The sequence below is a fragment of the Pantherophis guttatus genome, chromosome 15 (genome assembly GCF_059756535.1).
Source record: "Pantherophis guttatus breed Tessera chromosome 15, ASM5975653v1, whole genome shotgun sequence".
Lineage (NCBI taxonomy): Eukaryota > Metazoa > Chordata > Lepidosauria > Squamata > Colubridae > Pantherophis > Pantherophis guttatus.
Genome location: NC_142077.1, coordinates 15,750,759 through 15,770,208, shown reverse-complemented (window position 1 = coordinate 15,770,208; position 19,450 = coordinate 15,750,759). Strand labels below are relative to the sequence as shown.

Sequence of the window (19,450 nt, the reverse complement as noted above, 5' to 3'; positions counted from 1 at the left end):
GATGTAAATGCCTTATTCTCCAATGTGTAAATAATGTATATATGGAACATCAGAGGTTAACTTATTCTTTGGACTTTAATGTATTCATAACTTACCACTCCCATTCCTAGCTCCACCCCTTGTATATATAAGGAGCCACCCTCACCATTCTCGTCGCTTCTACCTTGAATATTCAGTGAATATAGAATGCCTATCATAATTAAAAAGAAATATATTTAAAGCTCTAACTCCTATTATCTTTATTGAGTCTGATCCTGAAAATATTGCAACATTCCATTATTATGATACAATCTTGCTAATATTCTGTCTTTAATATTTTAAACAATGTCTGTTTAACAAACTATTCTAATACATTCAGGAGAACCAGGTTGGATTTATTAAAATCTAATATTTTGGACTTGATCTGATCCCAAATGTAACAGAATTCTTCATTGCTTTTTCAGATCAGTCTTAAAACTGCTTCAGAGGCTATGAGTAATAAAGGGAAATTCCCCTTTTTCCACCGGATGAATCCTAAAGAAGGGATCGTGTACCCAGCACTTGTCCACCTGCTCCTCCACTTCAGATGGACCCTGATTGGCCTCTTTGCTTCAGACACAGAAAACGGAGAGAATTTCATGAGGATTTTTTCTCCTATGCTTGTCAGGAGAGGAATTTGTGTGGTTATATCACAACTGTTCTCAACAACTGGATATACAGCATCCCTCAGGGATTCCCTCTCTAAGTGGAGACAAGTCAACGTCTTTGTTCACTTAATGGAATATGAGTCCATTTGGGGCAGAATTCTTCCTTTCCATTTAATATTTATGTGTCTGCCAGGACCCATTGAAGGGAAAGTCTGGATCCTCACAAATTTTCTATATTTTCCAAAGAATAAGCACAGACTTCTCAAATACATCCATAGTATTTCGAACTTTGGTTATCCGTTAAAAGAAAGGCCAACGGATGATGCCTTTGAACCCAATTTCTTTGTGGAAGAAAAGTTTCAAAATTATTATTTTTTCTGTTCTCTTTCAAAGAACGTCTTTTCTGTCAAAGGCCGCAGAAGATGCACCCAGAAAGCCCCACTGGAAACCCAGGAGAAAAGGAACAGAAGATGGATCCCAAATAACGACAATAATTACAGTGTGATGAAGACTCTGGCCCAAGCCTTGAATGCCGCTTATTCCTCTAGATCGAGGAGGAGGAGAAGGAAGGAGGGAGAAAAGAGGTTGGGGTCTCCAAGTCTGCAACCGTGGCAGGTATGGGGGTCCTGATATGGATCCAGCAATCTTAGATCCTTTGGAGGAGGAATCCAGAGGAGAAGGAGGGGAACCATCTCAACAGATCTGGCCAATTCAATTACTCCGGGAATGATGGTTCCAAAGAGTAGATACCATGGCATTTTAATATTACACACTGCTCATTTGAAAATGCTGTATTCTTTCTTAAATGAATTCCTGTATTTGTGGCTTTGTGATGAGCATGGTGGAATTTCCCCTTTGTTCCGTCCCCACTGCAGGTGGGTCTGTGTGCAGCTCAACAGGCAGCTAAACCCCCCTCTTCTCCTCCAGTGAAAGGGAGCCTGGGGTGGATCTGGGTGTTTCTTTTTTCTTTTTTTTTTTAGAAATTTTATTAAGTTTATAAACATATATACATTAACATTTACATTAACATCGGATGTGCAGTGGTTATAACTATGTACAAAAATACATTTCTGGTGTCATTTTAATTACTTTTTACTTTTATTTAAGTCACCTTTTTTTCTTCCTTTCATTTTATCATTCATCCATTCATACCACCTTCCCCACACAGTATAATATTCTGAATTCTCATCATCGTTTATTTCATGGGTTACTTTGGTCACCTCTGCGCACTCCAGTATTTTCCTAATTATAAGCTCTTCTGGTGGTTGGGTTTTCTTTTTCCAATATTGTGCGTAAGCCAGTCTGTCAGCTGTAATTATGTGTATTATTAAGTGGATCTTATCTTTTCCATATGGCTTCTTTACTATTCCCAGGAGAAATATTTCCGGGGTCAATTTAATATCTTCCCTGATTATTTCTTGTAGCCATCCCCTGATCTTACTCCAGTATCCTTTTGCTTCAGGGCATGTCCACCACATGTGAAAGAAGGTGCCTTGACCATAGCCACATTTCCAACAATTGGGATGCATATTGGGATACATCTTTGCTAACCTAGCCGGGGCTAAATACCACCTGTGGAGCATCTTATTTTCTTTATATGTCGCAGCTCTAGTCAATTTGAGGTTCTTATTCCATGCCCCTTCCCTTCCCTTTCATTAAAATTTATATTATGTCCAATATTTTTCTCCCATGCACTCATTTGATTTTTTATTGTATCCTCAGCCCTATCTTCATCTAATAAATAATTATATAATTTAGCCAGGATGTTTTTATCTGTTCCCATCAGAACTTTATCCAACCCGTTATATCTTAGTTCAACTCCACACTGTTCTTTATCTTTCTGATACCTGGATTTTATTTGGAGATAGGTCCACCAGTCCAAATTTATTCCTTGCTCTCTCAAGGCCTCATTTGGTTTAAGGTTTCCTCCTTCGTCTAAGATGTCTTTATACCTACAGATTTTCTCCATTCCCCATCTATTGGGGTGAATCAGAGCCTCCATCGTAGAGAGCCATCCTGGGACTTTTTTATAATATCTTTGCCTGATTCCAGTCCATGTTTGTATCAATGAATCTCTAATTTTATGTCTATGGAAATATGTTTTCTTATTCTTATCTGTGTCCCACAGGTATGTGTGCCACCCTTTTTGTAGATTGTGACCTTCTAGGGTTAAAATCCTCTTATTTTCCAGGGTGGCCCAATCCCTTAGCCAAACTAGCTTAGCTGCCCTGTAGTATGTTTCCCAATTGGGAAGTCCAAATCCTCCTATATCTCTTTTGCCCCTTAAAATTTTAAGAGAAAACCTCGACTTTTTCCCCTCCCATACAAATTCCCTAATAATTTTATTCAGTTCTGAGAAAAATTTTCTATCTAAATTCACCGGAATATTTTGATACAAGAATAGCACTTTGGGGAGGATGTTCATCTTAATCGTAGCTATTTTGCCCAGGAGTGACAATTTTATTTTCTTCCATCTGTCCAGGTCTTGTTTCATTTTCCTAATTAGAGGGGTATAATTGTCATCTTTTAGGGACGAACACCTTGCAGTAATGAGCCTCCATCTCTGTTGTTTCTTTCTCTTTATATGTACCAAATAAAAAGCAGGGAGAATATTTCAAGAAACTCCATGTTTCTTGAAACTCTTCCACCTTATTTCTAAGGGGTTATGGTCTGCCCAGGTGTTCGGGTTGATTTCTGCCATTCCTATTTCTAATCCCAGCTTCCTGCTGACCCAAGCCATGTCTATTCTAGACCACGACTTTTGTGGGTTTGAATAAAAAGTATATTGTCTGTCCTTTGGATGTAAGGTTCACCATATATCGATCAAATTTAGTTCATCTGCTAAATCAAAAAAAGCTCTCGGTAAATTTTATTTTTCTTTATTTCATTACTTTTATAATCTTTATCCAAATCTACAATACCATTAAAGTCGCCTATTATGCACATTTCATTATATTCCATTTTTCCTAATTGCTCATGGAGTTTCTTGAAATATTCTCCCTGCTTTTTATTTGGTACATATATGCCCACTAATAATATTTTGGAATTCCCTCTCCTAATCTCAATCATAAGAGTTCTTCCCTTTGTATCATTGAACTTTAATTCTGCTTCGATTCCATTCTTTACATAAATTACCACTCCCCTCTTCTTCTTTTCTGCTAGGGAAGTAAAAGTTTGACCAATTTTTTTGTATTCTAAACATTTACCCTCTTCCTTTTTTATGTGGACCTCCTGAAGACAGATTATATCTATGTTTTGTTTGACTAATTTTGTTAATGTTAATTTCCTCTTTTTGTAGTCGTTTAATCCGTTAATATTTAGTGATATTAGTTTCAGATCGTTCATTCCTGTTTTCCTCGTCTAGTTTTTAGACTCTTACTGGTCTTGCTCTTTTCCCTTTGGCTTCTTCTTCTTCTTCTGTCCTCTTCTCCTCCGCGATTCCTTCTTTAATATTTTGGTGGTGTGAGGCTTCCTCTTCTACTGCTATTGTCTCTACTTCTTCTTTACTGCTCTGTTCTTCCTCTGCGCCTCTCAGCTGATCGAGGAAGTCTTGTGCTGTGCTCAAACTGTCAATTTTTATTTTCCTCCCTTGCCAAGTGATTAACATCCCTTCTGGCAGGAGCCACCTGAATAATATATTTCTTTTATTCAATTGTACAGCTAGGAATTTATAGTCTTTCCTCACCTCCTTTACTCTTCTTGGTACCTGTTTTAGGATTATCACTTCTTTCCCTCTATATGTTATCGGTTCTTCCCTCGCCATGTTATATAAAATGTCTTTCACCTTTTTTCTTGCAAACCGAACATGCACTTCCCTAGGGACCCTGTTCCTCCTTACATAATTTGTCTGAACTCTATATACGTCGTCCACTTCTCTAATTATCTCTTGTTTATCTTGCTGAAGTACTTCTGCAATCAGCTCTGCCATCTTCTCTCCCAGATCCTCTTCTTTGTCTTCGGTGATGTTTTGGAAACGCAAGTAGAAGGCCACCTGCTCCATCTCCAATTGGATTATTGAATCCTCTAGCTCTCTATTTTGCATTGTCAGAGTTTGGTCTATGGTGTCTAGTTTCTTCTCGGGTTGTTCTACTCTTGTTTCCACTTTCTGAATTCTTTGCTCGTTGTTAAATATTGAGACTTGGATCTCGTTCATCTTCTGGTCCAATGCATGGATATCTGTTTTTAATTCGGCATGATTGTTTGACATTTTCTCCTGCATGGCCATCATAGTTTCTTGGATTAAAGTCAATGATGATTGCATAGTTTGTATTGTTGGTGTTGCTATAAGTTTTTCCGTTTTTGCCAATCCTTCCATTGATTTCTGGGTAGCTGGAGAGGTCATCGCTATAGTGGGATTGGACGGAGTCTTTTTTCCTGTTTTCACAATTGTTGCGTTGGAAGAAAAATTGGAAGAAAAAACAGCTCCTTTCAACTTCAGCACAGCCTACTTAGCACAAGTTAATTGGATCGGCCTCCCGACTCTAAGCTCATTTGTTCTCAGCTGTTTTGCGCAGGGCTTGCTGCTTGCTGGAAAGAGGTAAATTGCTGGAGCAGATTTTTTTCCCCGTGTGCTAATCAAGCTATGCTGAAAATGAAAGTAAAGCAGGCTGTTTGCTGTTTGCTGCAATGAGGCAAAATTGCTCAGAGGCAGAATGAGATTTCTTTTTCTTCTTTTCCTCACCAATAAAGGTAGGTGCGTCTTATACTCCGGTGCATTTTATATTCCGAAAAATATGGTAACTATGATTTTGAGATCATTTTCATAAACATTTGCTGATGATAAATATTGTTTCTGGAAAATTGATATTCCTCTCATTAAATTTTATTTTATTCAAAAAGGTAAAATACAAACTTCAAAAAATGAAATTATTACAAAGTCAAAACAAAATTAAATGAAACATTTTTTTAAAAAATTGTGCATTAAAAACAGATAAAACCACATACGCATATATTGTTTCCCAGTTGAATACTGACAGATGTACATTTCTCCCCCTTGCAAAATAGGCCCACAATTATAAACTTCTACCAATATATTTGCAACTACTTGACTTGTCATCTGTCTGCTGTATATAAAAAATGTAGTTAACAGGCAATCAAAAAAAAATTAAATTTCAAAACTTCAAAACTGTCTGTTATCTGCTATTATATTTAACTCTCAGACAATTTGCAGCGGCTTATTGTGTACCACAGACCACCACAATCATTATCTCTGATCCATCCTGAATCTGTTCATGATTCAATATCTTTGTTTGATTCTTAATAATAATTAATAATAATTCATTTCCTTAAAACTTTAATTAGGATCTTTCCCAACAACTGCTTTCCATTTCCCAAAATCACAGGACCTCCTGTAAATTGAAACAACTCTTAAGACTTGTTTTCCAGTTAAATATGACAAGTCCATTCCCCAATCTCCCTCAATTTTCTTGAAAGAATCCATTTCTTCAGTCATCCGTTCTGTCCACTTTGAGTCTTCAGGGTCCATGGCCTCTCCAGCCATCTCCAAGCAGCCTGCCTTCAAACCAGACTCCTCCTTCAGGGATGCCTGAAGCAAATTCACTTCCAGTCCATCCGACCATCCAATCCATCCAATTCAACAATTGTTGCTTGCTTCTGATTATCGTCTTTAAGTTGATTTAAAACCATTGTTATTTTATCAATTTTTTTAAATGAAGTTTCAAATAAGGTTTCTAAGTAGAAAAACTTTATAGTCTTTAAATTAAATGATATCATATTAGTTTACTCTGGGATCTACATCTTAGATCAAATCTTTTTTTTTATTAAAAAGTTTTAACAAATTTTACAACAAATTTCCCCCCCCTCCTCCCCCCTCCCCCCAACCCTCTAATTCTCTTCCCCCCTCCCCCCCAGACTTCCCAGAGCAACTACATTTAACAAACATAAACAAACCAGCCAGACTAGCCAAAATATATCCAAACACCTCCCCACGCTGTTGGAAGTGCAAAACAAAAAAGGGGACATACTACCATGCCTGGTGGAAATGTACAAAGGCCCAACAATATTGGAAGGACACAAAGGAAATTATTGAAGAAATAATAAACCAACAAGTAGAAAACACTCCAGAATTTTTTTTATTTGGAATGATAACAACACAACACAACAAAGAGACAAAATACCTCATCATACACATCTTGACAGCAGCACGGTTACTGTTTGCACAAAATTGGAAATCAGATCAACTCCCAACCAAAGACAAACTAATCTCGAAGATAACAGAATGTGCCGAAATGGATAGACTGACACTAGAACTCCAAGATAAAGAAGAAAGTGAATTCTATCTTGTATGGCACCAGTGGTATCAATGGCTAGAAAAGAAAATCAGTACAAATATAGATGAAAGAAAATAGGGTAGAAAAAACAAAACCGGAAATAAATAAATAAAGAGGAGATGCAAGATTATTTCTAATCTAAAACATCCAAATTGACAATGTATTACTTATATATTAACTTATAAAGCAATATATATTCTGATGATGATCAAAACATATATGTAAAGTTTGGTGTGGGTAGGTTGGTGGTGGGAACTCGTTTGTCTTTGTAATGTCTGTATTTTTTGTATTGTCTTTATATCTCTGTTTAAAACTCAATTTAAAAAAAAATTCTCTCTTAAATTTTGAGCTTGGGTAAATTTAACATTTCTAACCCATATTTTTCCACATTTCCATCATTATTGGTTCCTCAATATTTTGTGCCCATTTTATCATGCAGTCTTTAACCAGCTCCGTTTCCGAATCTATTTCTACCAATGCATTATACAACCTTCTTATGTGCATTTGACTTTGGTCTCTAATTTGTTTTACCAAATTCTCCTCATGCTGCAAGATACCAATTTTCTGATCTTCTCTCCATCTAGCTTGCAGCTGTCCATACTGAAACCATGTTTGAACTATCCTTTCTTCTTTTAATTCATTCAAAGATTTTAACTTTAATATACCTCTTTCCATATTGAGAAGCTCTTTATAAGTAATCACATCTTGTTTTTGTTCTACACTTATATTCTCTATCGTGTGTCTGGGTATTGCCCACATTGGTAACTTATCGTTTAATTTGTATTGATACTTTTTCCAGACACGCAATAAAGCATTCCTTAGTATGTGACTTTTAAAAGCCTTGTCCACTTTCTTGTCATATAATAGATAAGCATGCCAACCAAATACCAAGTCATATCCCTCAATATTCAATACTCTTTCTTCTGTTGAATTAATCCAGTCACTAATTGCTGTTAGGACAGCTGCCTCATAGTATAATCTTAAATTGGGCATTTTGAGACCTCCTCTTTCACGTATATCTTGCATTATTTTTTGTTTTATTCTTGGTCTCTTTCCTGCCCATACAAAATTACTAATCCCCTTCTGCCATATCTTCAAATTTGCATCTTTTTTAAGTATTGGTATCATTTGAAAAAGAAATAAAAACTTTGGCAAAACATTCATTTTTACTACTGCTATTCTTCCCAACAAAGACAGTTGTAATTTTTTCCAGTTTTCAATCTCTCTCTGAATTTTTTGCCACAACGGTTCATAATTATACTTATATAATTTCACATTTGATATCGTAATATAAACCCCTAAATACTTGACCTTTTTTACTATTTCAAATCCTGTTACTCTTTCTAGTTCTTCTTTTTGATTTGTAAACATGTTTTTAGCTATTATCTTTGTTTTCCCTGCATTTATTTTGAATCCAGATACTTGTCCATATTAATTATATCCATTAAACCTCTAACCAATTATACTGGTTGGGTTAAAGTAACAACCAAGTCGTCTGCAAATGCTCGTAATCTGTAATCAAAATGCCTGATTTTAATTCCCTTTATTTTATCTGACCCACGTATTTTATTCAACAAGAATTCCAAGGTCAAAATAAACAGTAGTGGAGACAAGGGACATCCTTGTCTTGTTCCTTTTTCTATATTAAAGTTATCTGTTAAACTACCATTGACTATTATTTGCGCTGTTTGTTTCTGATATATTGCCTAAATAGATTGTGTAAAATATTCTCCAAACTGCATCTTTTCTATTATTTTCAATTAAAATTGCCAATTCAATCGATCAAATGCTTTCTCCGCATCAAGAAATATAAGCACCGCAGGGATTTGGTTGTTCTTCCCCAAATACTCCAATAAGTTAACAACTTGCCTTACATTACTTTTCATTTGTCTCCCATTTACAAAACCAGTTTGATCATTATGAATCATTTGTTGCATAACTAACATTAACCCATTTGCTAATATTTTAGCAAAAATCTTATAATCTGTATTTAAAAGTGATATAGGCCTATAATTTTTTGGCTGAGTATGGTCTTGGTCCTCCTTTGGAATCAAAGTAATAAAAGCTGTCCTCCAGGATGGGGGTACCTCTCCTCCAGATTGTATTTTCGTAAATAATTCCTTAAGTGGTCCCACCATTTCTAACTGCAGGTTTTTATAATAAGCAGCTGTCAAACCTATTGCTTAACACATTGTAAGCCGCCCTGAGTCTCTGGAGAAGGGCGGCATATAAATCAAATAATAATAATAAAAAAACCATCTGTCCCAGGAGCTTTACCCACTTTCAACTGCTTAATTGTAGTTCTTACATTCTTTTACATTTTCCTCATATCTACACAGATTTTCATTTAACCTCCAAGACCTCTTAGGTCCCTTCCCATACTCCAGTTCCATCCAAACCGGTCTATGATCTGTTAAAACTCTTGGGCATATCTTTGTCTTCTTCATCCTAGGAAAGAGATCATTAGTAATTAGTATAAAATCAATCCTGAAAAAGGATTGATGTCTATCAGCAAAAAAGGTAAAATCTTTTTCTTCAACATTCCTCTCTCACCAAATATCTCTCAACTCCATATCATCCATCATTTCAAAAAAAGATTTTGGCAGTCTAGAGCACATTGAGATGTTTTGCAAGAGCCCTTTTTTTATCTTTTTTGATATCCAGAACTCCATTCCAGTCACCCAGTAAAATACATGATTTATAATCCCAATGTAGTAACTTGGAATGTAAAAGCTTGTAAATTTTTTCTTGTTGTTGATTCGGTGCATATACTCCGATTAAAAGTGTTTTTCCCCCTTTATTAAAAGTTCAATTGCTATAAATCTTCCTTGATCATCTACTTCAATCAATTTAGCCATTAAATCTTTTTTAAAATATATAACTATACCATTTTTCTTCTCTGGAGCAGATGCAACAAAATGTGTTCCTAATCTTGCATTTATCAGATATTTTTGATCTTTCATTCTAATATGTGTCTCTTGTAAACAAATTACTTCATTTTTAAACTGTTTCAGATAATTTTCCTCCTCTTTTGTGGTGAATTTAGACCATTAACATTCCAAGTCAGAAATCTAGTTGCCATCCTTGGCTCTCTGAAGCTTCTGGAGCATTAGCTGAAAATCTTCATGAATTCTCTTTGGCCTTGCTCCTCCCACTGCTTCTGTTTTTGTAGTTTCTTGAGTTGTCATCTGAAGTTGCTGTGCCTTTAATTCCTCTTTACGCTTGGCAACCGCTCGGGTCTGTCTTTGATCCTTAGGTTCTTCTATTTTTTCAAATACATCGAAAACTTGAGCAGTGCTCGTAAGTTGTATTAAATCATCTTGAATAATCAAAGCCCCCCCTTGAGCCTGTGCCAGCATTCCTTCTTTCTCCCCTTTTCTTGCCACCTCTGCTTCCTTCCTCCTTCTAGCTTCTGGAGATTGTGGGCATCCAGCCTTTAGTACATTGACATAAAAATCTCTTGCTTTCCAAACTGAATTAAGACGATATCTTTCTCCTGAATAATTCACCACTAGTCCAGCTGGAATCTCCCATCTGTACTGTATCTGACGATTTCTGAGTTTTTCCACCAGAAATGCATAGTCTTTCTGGCTCTCAACATTTTAGGAGGAATTTCTTTCAGTATTAAAACCTCCTGCCCTTCCACTTGAAGCTTATGCTTAAAGGTGGCTTGTAAGATTTCATTCTGTATCTTCCTTGTAATAAAATAGACTACAATATCTCTTGGTAAATGTTTCTGTCTGGCAATCCATGAATTAACATGGTAGATTTTATCAATTTGCCATTCAAAATTTGCTTTTTGTTCTCCCATTATCTGTGCGAATGCTTCTGCAAAGATCTCTCTCAAATCTTCTTGCTTATTTTCTTTCAAACCTCTTATTCTCAATGTAAACTCCATGTCTCTATATTGTATCATTGTTAATTCTGCCTCTGTTTTTTCCATCTTAATCTGGACCTCACCCATTTTATTTTCGAAATTCACATTGGACTGCTTAATTTCTTCCACTTTTTTGTCTAGCAATTCAATATGGCCTGCCAGACCTTGAACTGCCATAACAATATCTTCTCTAATTTCTTGATTTCGAATTTGAATCTCTTCAGCCACATCTCAAATTTTATCTTCAAACACAGAAGTAATTTTCCCCTCTATAACAGAGGCTTGTATTTTAAGGGCTTCCTGCAACATTTCAAGTGTTAATTGTGATTCCGTTGGGGCTGGTAGAGACTGCAATTTAGCTGTATGAGCTGGTGAACTCCCAGCACTTTTAGGAACAACAGTCTTTATTTGTTTTGAAGCCATTTTTAGATTTTCAATTTAAATTTATTCAGCAGCCAAAACAGCAAATTCAAAAATTTCCAATCTTCTTCTTTCTTTCAAATCAAATCAAAGTCTTATAATTTTAAACAGGGGCTATCAGCACTGAGTGATACTTTTTTAACTTTTACTTTCCATGCCCCATTAAAACTCAAACGCCATCTTGCTTTCACTTTCTTCCCTTAATAGCCACAGAAGGAAATAATACACATTCGGAATTAGAGTTTAATACTTGCAGATCTAGTCTCTCCTGGCTTTGCTCTGCCTACTTCAAAATCCAGTATTTTGTTTAAAACGTTGTTTGCAGGGGTGGTCGTGACTTCTTGTTCTGCTTAAAGCAGAAACGTCCCGGATCTGGAGTGCTGTCGGGTTTCCAGGGAGCCCTCACCCTTCAAGTCCCAGAATCGTTCCTGGGGCTCGTGGGGAGCTCTACCTGCACCCATCTGCTCTCTTCCTCCCCTTTTCCCGGGGAGAAAGTTTCCAAGCCGCTAGACAGCTGATTTTCGCTGTTCTAGCAGCTTTACACGATCGCGGGGCTGGCGCTCACAGAGGAGCGTCTTTCAACGTCTACGGTGCCACCGGAAGCCCCATTTTAGATCAAATCTTGCAGGAAGGGGATTTATCAACTTGACTGTATTAACGATAACATAGAAAAATTGATGTCCAATAGCAAAAATTTATCCCTAACCTTCAATCCCTGGCCCATTAATTGAAGTATATAAAGGTTACCCCGATGCTCTTGTATGGAGCAGAAGTTTGGGATTTCTACTCAACCACAGTACTAGAACAAACACAGTCCCAGCACCTGAGCTGTATTGTGGGTGTAGATCTAAGGACATCTGCTGCAGCAGTTAGAGCTGAATTGGGAATGTATACAATTCATCCACTATCCAAGATCAAAGCATATAACCACTGGCACAAAGTCAATGAAATGGAGACTGATAGACTCCCCAAGTTATGCTTACTAGAGCAGATAAACTCACAATCACAAACCTCTTGGATCACTAAACTGATTAATTTTGCAAGTAGCTGTGGCCTTCCTGTCTCTTGCGTAACAGGAGAACAATTCAAAAAAACAGCTGCCCAAAGAATTAAGGATATAGAAGCACAAAATGACATGGCTATTCTTAGTAAGGTGGGTAAGTTGAAATGGCTGAGCAAATACAAACCTACTTTTCAACTAGACAACTATTTAAAGTTACAACTGCCAAAACATCTTAGGGAGAGATTTACGTGAGCGAGATTCAAACAGCTGGACACAATGATCAGATATGGGAGATTCCACTCTAGACCTTATAATGGAGGTCTCTGCATTTGCAGAGTGGCAGAGGCAGAAGTCCTGGCTCACATCCTATTTGATTGCTGCCTGCATTAGAGGGGGAGGAGTAGGTATCTTGGTCCATATATCAAACGAAGGACCCATTGGGAATCCCATATCAAAACGACTCACCTTATCTGCAGCCAGAATTTGAAAACAACGTTTAATGCAGCTCAGTACTTGAGCAAAATGGCTCGGTTGAGATCGGTATTTGTGGGACTGATTGGGGTAGACTGAAGGGGTGATATTGAAATATAATTTTATCCTATTTTATTTATTTAGAATATTATAGTATTCTATTCCAATCTCATTTTAAATTGTTTTTATCGGATTTTAGTAATAATTTGTGTTTGGAACTCTGCACTTTGATTTGGCCCATGTAATCAAACATAAACGGCCATAGCCAGGGGGGCTTTCTATCAGGTTCGCCTGATACGCCAGTTGCACCCCTTTCTGGATCGGGACTCCCTATGCACGGTCACTCATGCCCTCGTCACTTCCCGCCTCAACTACTGCAACGCTCTCTACATGGGGCTCCCTTGAGGAGCACTCGGAGGCTCCAACTGGTGCAGAATGCGGCCGCGCGGGTACTTATGGGGGTGACATGGCGCTCCCACGTGACACCTCTCCTGCACAAGCTGCATTGGCTTCCAGTGGTCTTCCGAGTGCACTTCAAGGTGTTGGTTCTCATCTTCAAAGCGCTCCATGGCTTAGGACCCGGTTACTTACGAGACCATCTTCTGCCTCCGATAACCTCCCACCGGCCAACACGCTCCCACAGAGAGGGCCTCCTCAGGGTGCCGTCTGTCAGGCAATGTCGGCTGGCGACCCCCCCGGGGAAGAGCCTTCTCTGTGGGGGCACCCGCCCTCTGGAATGAGCTACCCCCAGGGATACGACTAATCCCGGACCTCCTTACCTTCCGCCAGGCCCTGGCGACTTTTTTATTTCAGCAAACCGGGCTGGGTTAAAAATCTTTTAATTGGGGAATTTATGGGCAAGGGGTTTTAAATTGGAAAAGCCAAAGATAATTTAATTTCATTTTAATGTATTTTAATATTTGTATTGTGTGTTTTTAATTCTGGCTGTTCACCGCCCCGAGTCCTTCGGGAGAGGGGGTGGTATAAAAATTAATTAAATAATTAAATAAATAAATAAATAAATAACCTTCAGGTGTCGTAGGAAAAATTTAAAAAGATGAAAAATTATTTGAGTATCATTTTGAAGACAGTTTTTATCCACTTAGTTATCATACCATCCACCCCTCAGTTTTCTAATCACATCACACAATTGTTTATGAGTCCGTTACTGAAATCCAGAGTTCCCATAATCTATTTAGGAAGTGCAATGATGGGTGAGAATGACTTTTGGGATGAGGGGAAGAGAGGCTGCCTAGGGAAGGATCAGAGAAGAGGGGAGAATCCAGGGGTGAAATTCACTTACCTTCCCTACCGGTTCGCAAATGTGTGCGCACTACCACAGAGCCCTCATCAGAGCCTCCCCCAGACTCCAGGACTGGCCCATGTCCCTCCCCAACCTCCTCACTGTCCGAATCTGCTGCCAGCTCCACTGGCCACTGGTGGGCCACAACAGCTATACGGATTCTTCCTTCGGCTTCTGTCAATCCTGTCTCCAGGCGCAGAAGTGCATTTGAGACACAACGTGGCATCTGGAGAATTGATCTGGAGAATTTGGATTGAACTACTTCTAATGATGTAAAACATGAAGCTGACGGTCCGAGCAACGTCCCATAAAGGAGCTGTGCTAGCGACCTGACAACTTTCTTCTTGATCAACCCATGTTTTCTGGGAATCAACCTCTTGTTTTCAAAGAGTTTATGAATCATCTTTTCCCCCCTCTGTTCATTTTATTTGTCATCTGCTCTAGAATGTTCCCTATATTTGACCAATTGTATCAATTATATACTTTTTCTATATTTTGTCAGCAAATGATTGACAAATTTTTCTCAAACTATCTTGTTCACTTATGAAGATGATGGCAGTATTTGTATCCTAATTAAGCATATTTGGAGATTAGACAATTGTGGAAGAAAGATTCAATGTGGGATAAGAAACAAAGTTTTCAACTTTTCAAATTCTTGGATGTTCCCATTCTAGTTTCATCCCTTTCTGGAGAAGAACGAGTTTTTCAATATTTCTCAAAGAAAACTGTACTTGGACCAAAATGGAGAGATAACGGCCGATCTGGGCATCAAAACCTTCTTGGTTCTCCCCAAGGAGGATGTCAGAATAGAGATTCTGGCATATTTTGAAAGACAGAGACTTTCTATCATCCAAGATGTTCTTTCACAGCTAAAGTTGCTCAATAAGGTGGGAGAAATTTTGTTGCCTTTTCTCTGTTTTCCAAAGTCTGAGGTCCCATTTCCAGTGGGCAAAGCCTAGAGTCTCCAGGGTGGTTGGCCTCCCATGCCAGGTGGTGTCATCTCATGGAAGCTCTTCAAGAGACGGGACCTAAGTGGAGTGGCTTTGCCATGTTTTATGGAAACCTTTCAAGATCTTACTGGTCAGAGGTTTCTTTCTCCATCACAGTTTTACTCTACATTAAAAAAAATCTAATGGAATAAAAGCGTCCTCAAATTTTTACAGTAAACTTTGTTCTCAGTTTTAAGATGAATATATCATTATACTTAAATCTTTTTTTCAATTCCACCCCTCAAGACTTTATTAAGTAGAAAAGTAGTTTATTGCAATGTTAAATTCCAAAGCAAAAGGGAGGAACTACATGAAGAATCTGCCAGTTGTTTTATCTCCTGCATCTGTTTAGAAGTAATCAAAGGTTTCATGGTTACCTCAGTGAAGGTCAGAGGTTACTTGTCTTCATCCATTTCTGCCTCCATTTTCCATGGACAGAGAGTCCTAAGGTATTTTCTTTGGCATTCCTTTTCTTCTGCTCAGTCCCTGCCTCAGTCCAAATGTGTGGAAAGTTGTCATCCTGGATTTGTCAAGAGGGCTCGAGAAGGAGAGCCAGTTTGCTGCTATGACTGCGTTCCTTGTCCGGAGGGGACCTTCTCCACTCAGGAAGGTGGGTCACACTGAGGAAAATGGGAGGCCTTGTGGAACTGGATCCATCCAGAACCTTTTCATGAAAGTGCAAGTTAAAAGACAGATTGAAGCTCACCTCATTTTTTATTTTTAACCTGCACAATTTCTTACCTAAAAGGAAGTAAATGAAAAAGACTTGGAAGGAGGGGCTGGGAAGAGATGGGAGCTGAGAGACAGTGGCTGGCCCAAACATATCTATTCCAATTTCATGTTTAAAGTGAAAATTTCTCTTTAGTGTGGATGTTTCCTGCCACATTTACCTCTCTGCGACCATCTGAGTTCTCTGAAACTTGAGGAACTGTCTTAGGTCCATCACCTGGAAGGATTACTATGATACCTTCTACATGCGCCTCCCCTTGAGGATCTCCGAGTTGCTGGTCCACAGGGAGGTAGTGTGGACCGTTATGGGGGAACCTCATTACAGGAATATTCTGACAGCCAATTAGATATCCCAGGATAGGAACCCTCTGAGTCAATATATTAAAAAGTGCCATGGGTCAGGTCTCAGGATGTTTGCTTAGAAAGATTAGCTGATTCATTATTAACCTCTAATAATGTAGGTTCCTATGAAGATTCTGCACATTAACCAGGAGATAATTAACATCCTAGGACTTCCTCCAGTTTCATAGACTTCGCTCTACATTTGTTTGCAAATACATATTCTTTTGGTGAAATTGTTAAGGAACACATCTTGGAAATTGATCATGCTATTAGTTTAAGATCTTTGTTGAAAGATAAAAGGATAGAATATTAAATAAATATTATTTTTTGGCTTTTTCAGATACACAAATGTGCACCAAGTGTCCAGATGATAAACATCCAAATAAGAACAGAGTCCAATGTATCCCCAAAGTCATAACCTTCCTGTCTTATGAAGAACATCTGGGCATCATCCTGGTCTCTTTTGCCCTACCCTTCTTCCTAACCACAGGCCTTGTTTTAATCATCTTCATTAAATACAGAGAAACTCCCCTTGTCAAAGCCAACAACCGGGACCTCTCCTACATCCTCCTGGTCTCCCTCCTGCTTTGCTTCTTGTCTCCTCTTCTCTTCATTGGTCAACCAAGGAAAGCCACCTGCCTTCTCCGACAAATGGTTTTTAGCATCATCTTCTCAGTTGCTGTTTCTTCTCTCTTGGCCAAAACCATCATGGTGGTGCTGGCTTTCCTGGCCACAAAACCAGGAAACCGAGTGAAGAGATGGTTGGGGAAGAGCTTGGCCAACTCCATCATCTTCTCTTGTTCTGGAGTTCAAATTATCATCTGCTCCAGCTGGTTGGGAGTTTCTGCCCCCTTCCCTGACTCTGACCTCCACTCCCAGCCTGGAGAGATCATCCTGCAATGCAATGAAGGGGCCGTTGTCATGTTCTACGTCACCCTCAGCTACATGGGCTTCCTGGCTGCCATCTGCTTCACGGTGGCTTTCCTGGCCAGGAACCTGCCTGGGGCCTTCAACGAAGCCAAGCTGATCACCTTCAGCATGCTGGTCTTCTGCAGTGTCTGGGTGACTTTTGTGCCCACCTACCTGAGCACCAAAGGGAAATACATGGTGGCTGTGCAGGTCTTCTCCATCCTGGCCTCCAGTGCTGGTCTGCTGGGCTGCATCTTCATCCCCAAGTGCTACATTATCCTTGTGAGGCCAGACCTCAACACAAAGGACCATCTTACGGGCAGAACAAATGTAAAAACATGAGTTAGAACACAATTGCGATATTGGAGAATTGTTAAAGTTTCTTTTAATTGAAGGGAGATATTAAGTCCTTATATAGTATGCAGAAGTCAAAAAAAATCATATCTATATGTTCCACAATGGAAATTTTTGAATGACTGGAATTCTTGTTGTTCCCTCCCCTTTCAATAAATCTTGCTAAAGAGAACTCTGAAAGTTATTCGGAGGAATTTGCCAGCTACTTTATGTGACACTTATAGAAAATAATGTGGGCACTTTTTCCTACTGACAGCAGCTAAAAGTGTGTGTGTGAGAGAGAGAGAGCAGGAAAAGAGGCCAGGAGGAAGCTGTGGGAACCAAGCACCAGCCTGGTTGCCTGATCCTCTCCGTGAGAATGTCGGAATGATGTGAAATATGCCATGTTTGACTGTCTCTCAGCTGGGGAGGGAAATCTTATATAATTCTTTCTTGATTTCCTGATAAAAGCTCCTTTGCAGAAAGAATTTGGCAGAACAGCTGTCTGGGATTTCAGTTTGGGATTGTTTTTATTTTGGTACATTAAATAATTTAATTACACTAAAATAATAAAAAAGTAAATAAAAAAATAAAATGTGTTAAGAAATTTCAACTTTACACTTTGTATATTTTTTTCTTTCCTCAACCAGAGAAAGAAAATAGCAGTTTTCAGGCCCTTTAATTTTCAACTCCACAATTTCTACCTAAAGCATTTTCTCTGCTCCTCTTCCCAGCTTGTCTTGTCTGTGAAGGGCTGGAGAAGATGCCCAGAAAAAGGGGACCTTGAGACTCTCCCCAGGAGGAGGTGGAAGGCAGGGGTGAAATTCAAAAATTTTCCCTACCGGTTCTGTGGGCGTGGCTTGGTGGGTGTGGCTTGGTGGTCATGTGACTGGGTGGCCGTGGCTTGGTGGTCATGTGATCAGGAAAACCCACTATCACACTTTACACAAAAATAACACAAAAGCTGCACATTGCAAAAGCAGCTGGACTTCACAGAAAATGTCTGTCACAGAGAGATCAAAAACAAACTATCACACTTTACACAAAAAATGTGTTTTGTGATGAGCTTTCCCCCCTCCCCCAGGAATGTGCATATTCCAGCTGTGGAACAAGAAGCGCTCCTAAAACAAAATGTTCCTTTTTATTATTATTTTTTTATTCAGATGATCATGGCATAAAGTAGAAAATAAAGGTAGTAAAGAAATGGGAAAGGGAAAGAAAGGAGAAGGAGAAGAGTGGAATAAAGGGGAAAAGAAAAGAAAGGGGAAGGAAAGGAAAGGAAAGGAGTGGAGTGGAATAGCTGAAAAGTCCAAAGTCCAAGAAAAAGGCTTCTTCCCCCCAATTCAGAACCGCGGATTCCTCCTCTGGGGTTGGAAGCATCTGGCCAGGACACCCCCCTCCTCCCTCCTTCCTTTCTCCCCCCCCCCATTCATTGAAGGCGAAGATTCTGCCCTCGGAAGAGTTGCTGCCTGGATGAGGAGGGGGGAGAGGCAGAGGGGGGAGAGAATTGGGGGTCACAGACAGACACCCCCCAATCTGAAGGGAAGACAGGAAAGCCCTCAGCTAAACCAGGGGCAGGCGGAGAGGATCTGCAGGGATCCCTCCTAATCCAGAAGGATCCTCCTTCCCTCCAGCCCCCCTCCCAATAACCCCCCCCCACCTGACAGCTGCTGTTTTCTTCTTTTGCCTCGCCTAGCCAGGCTTTTTTCTCTGCTTCTCCCCCCCCATGGAATTATAGAGGCGGAGGGGGGGGGAGGCAGAAGCAGCCCCTTCCTTCAGCGAAGCCCCCTCCGGGTTTCCAAGGCCCAGGAGCCGCTGCGATGTCCCTGGACTTCTCCGCGCAACCCACCCTCCGACAGAAGCCAATTCGGAGATCCAGTAGATTCCGCTCCCACCCCGCCCGCCCGGCCGGCCATTGGCTGGCCATTCCTGCAGGATTCGCACCCTCTGCCCTCGGAGGTTGGGAATCCACCTCCCTTCTAACCTGGCTGCCTTCGAGTTCGATCCCGGACTGAGCCCCGCTCGCAGGCTTTCTCCCCCCCACCCACCCCGCCCTTATTTTCGGGAAAAAAAGAAAGAAAAGACGGGAATGAGAAGTGTGAAGAGGGATTTCTCTGTCCCCACCAAAAAGACAATCGCAAAGCAGGAGGGGGGAGCT

General features: G+C 39.6%; 1 protein-coding gene across 1 annotated transcript; it reads left to right on the top strand.

The window, feature by feature from the left end:
• Positions 1 to 443: 443 nt before the first annotated feature.
• LOC148111984 (vomeronasal type-2 receptor 26-like) lies at positions 444 to 18,618 on the top strand. The gene is made up of 2 exons (XM_087879203.1): positions 444 to 1,241; positions 16,391 to 18,618. Exon 2 carries the CDS (start codon positions 16,399 to 16,401, stop codon positions 17,299 to 17,301), a length of 903 nt encoding a protein of 300 aa, XP_087735329.1. The 5' UTR covers positions 444 to 1,241; positions 16,391 to 16,398; the 3' UTR covers positions 17,302 to 18,618.
• Positions 18,619 to 19,450: the final 832 nt, after the last annotated feature.

What these genes read in the sequence shown, in the direction of transcription:
- LOC148111984 (XM_087879203.1), top strand. Translation starts at nt 16,399, where the DNA reads ATGTGCACCAAGTGTCCAGATGATAAACATCCAAATAAGAACAGAGTC.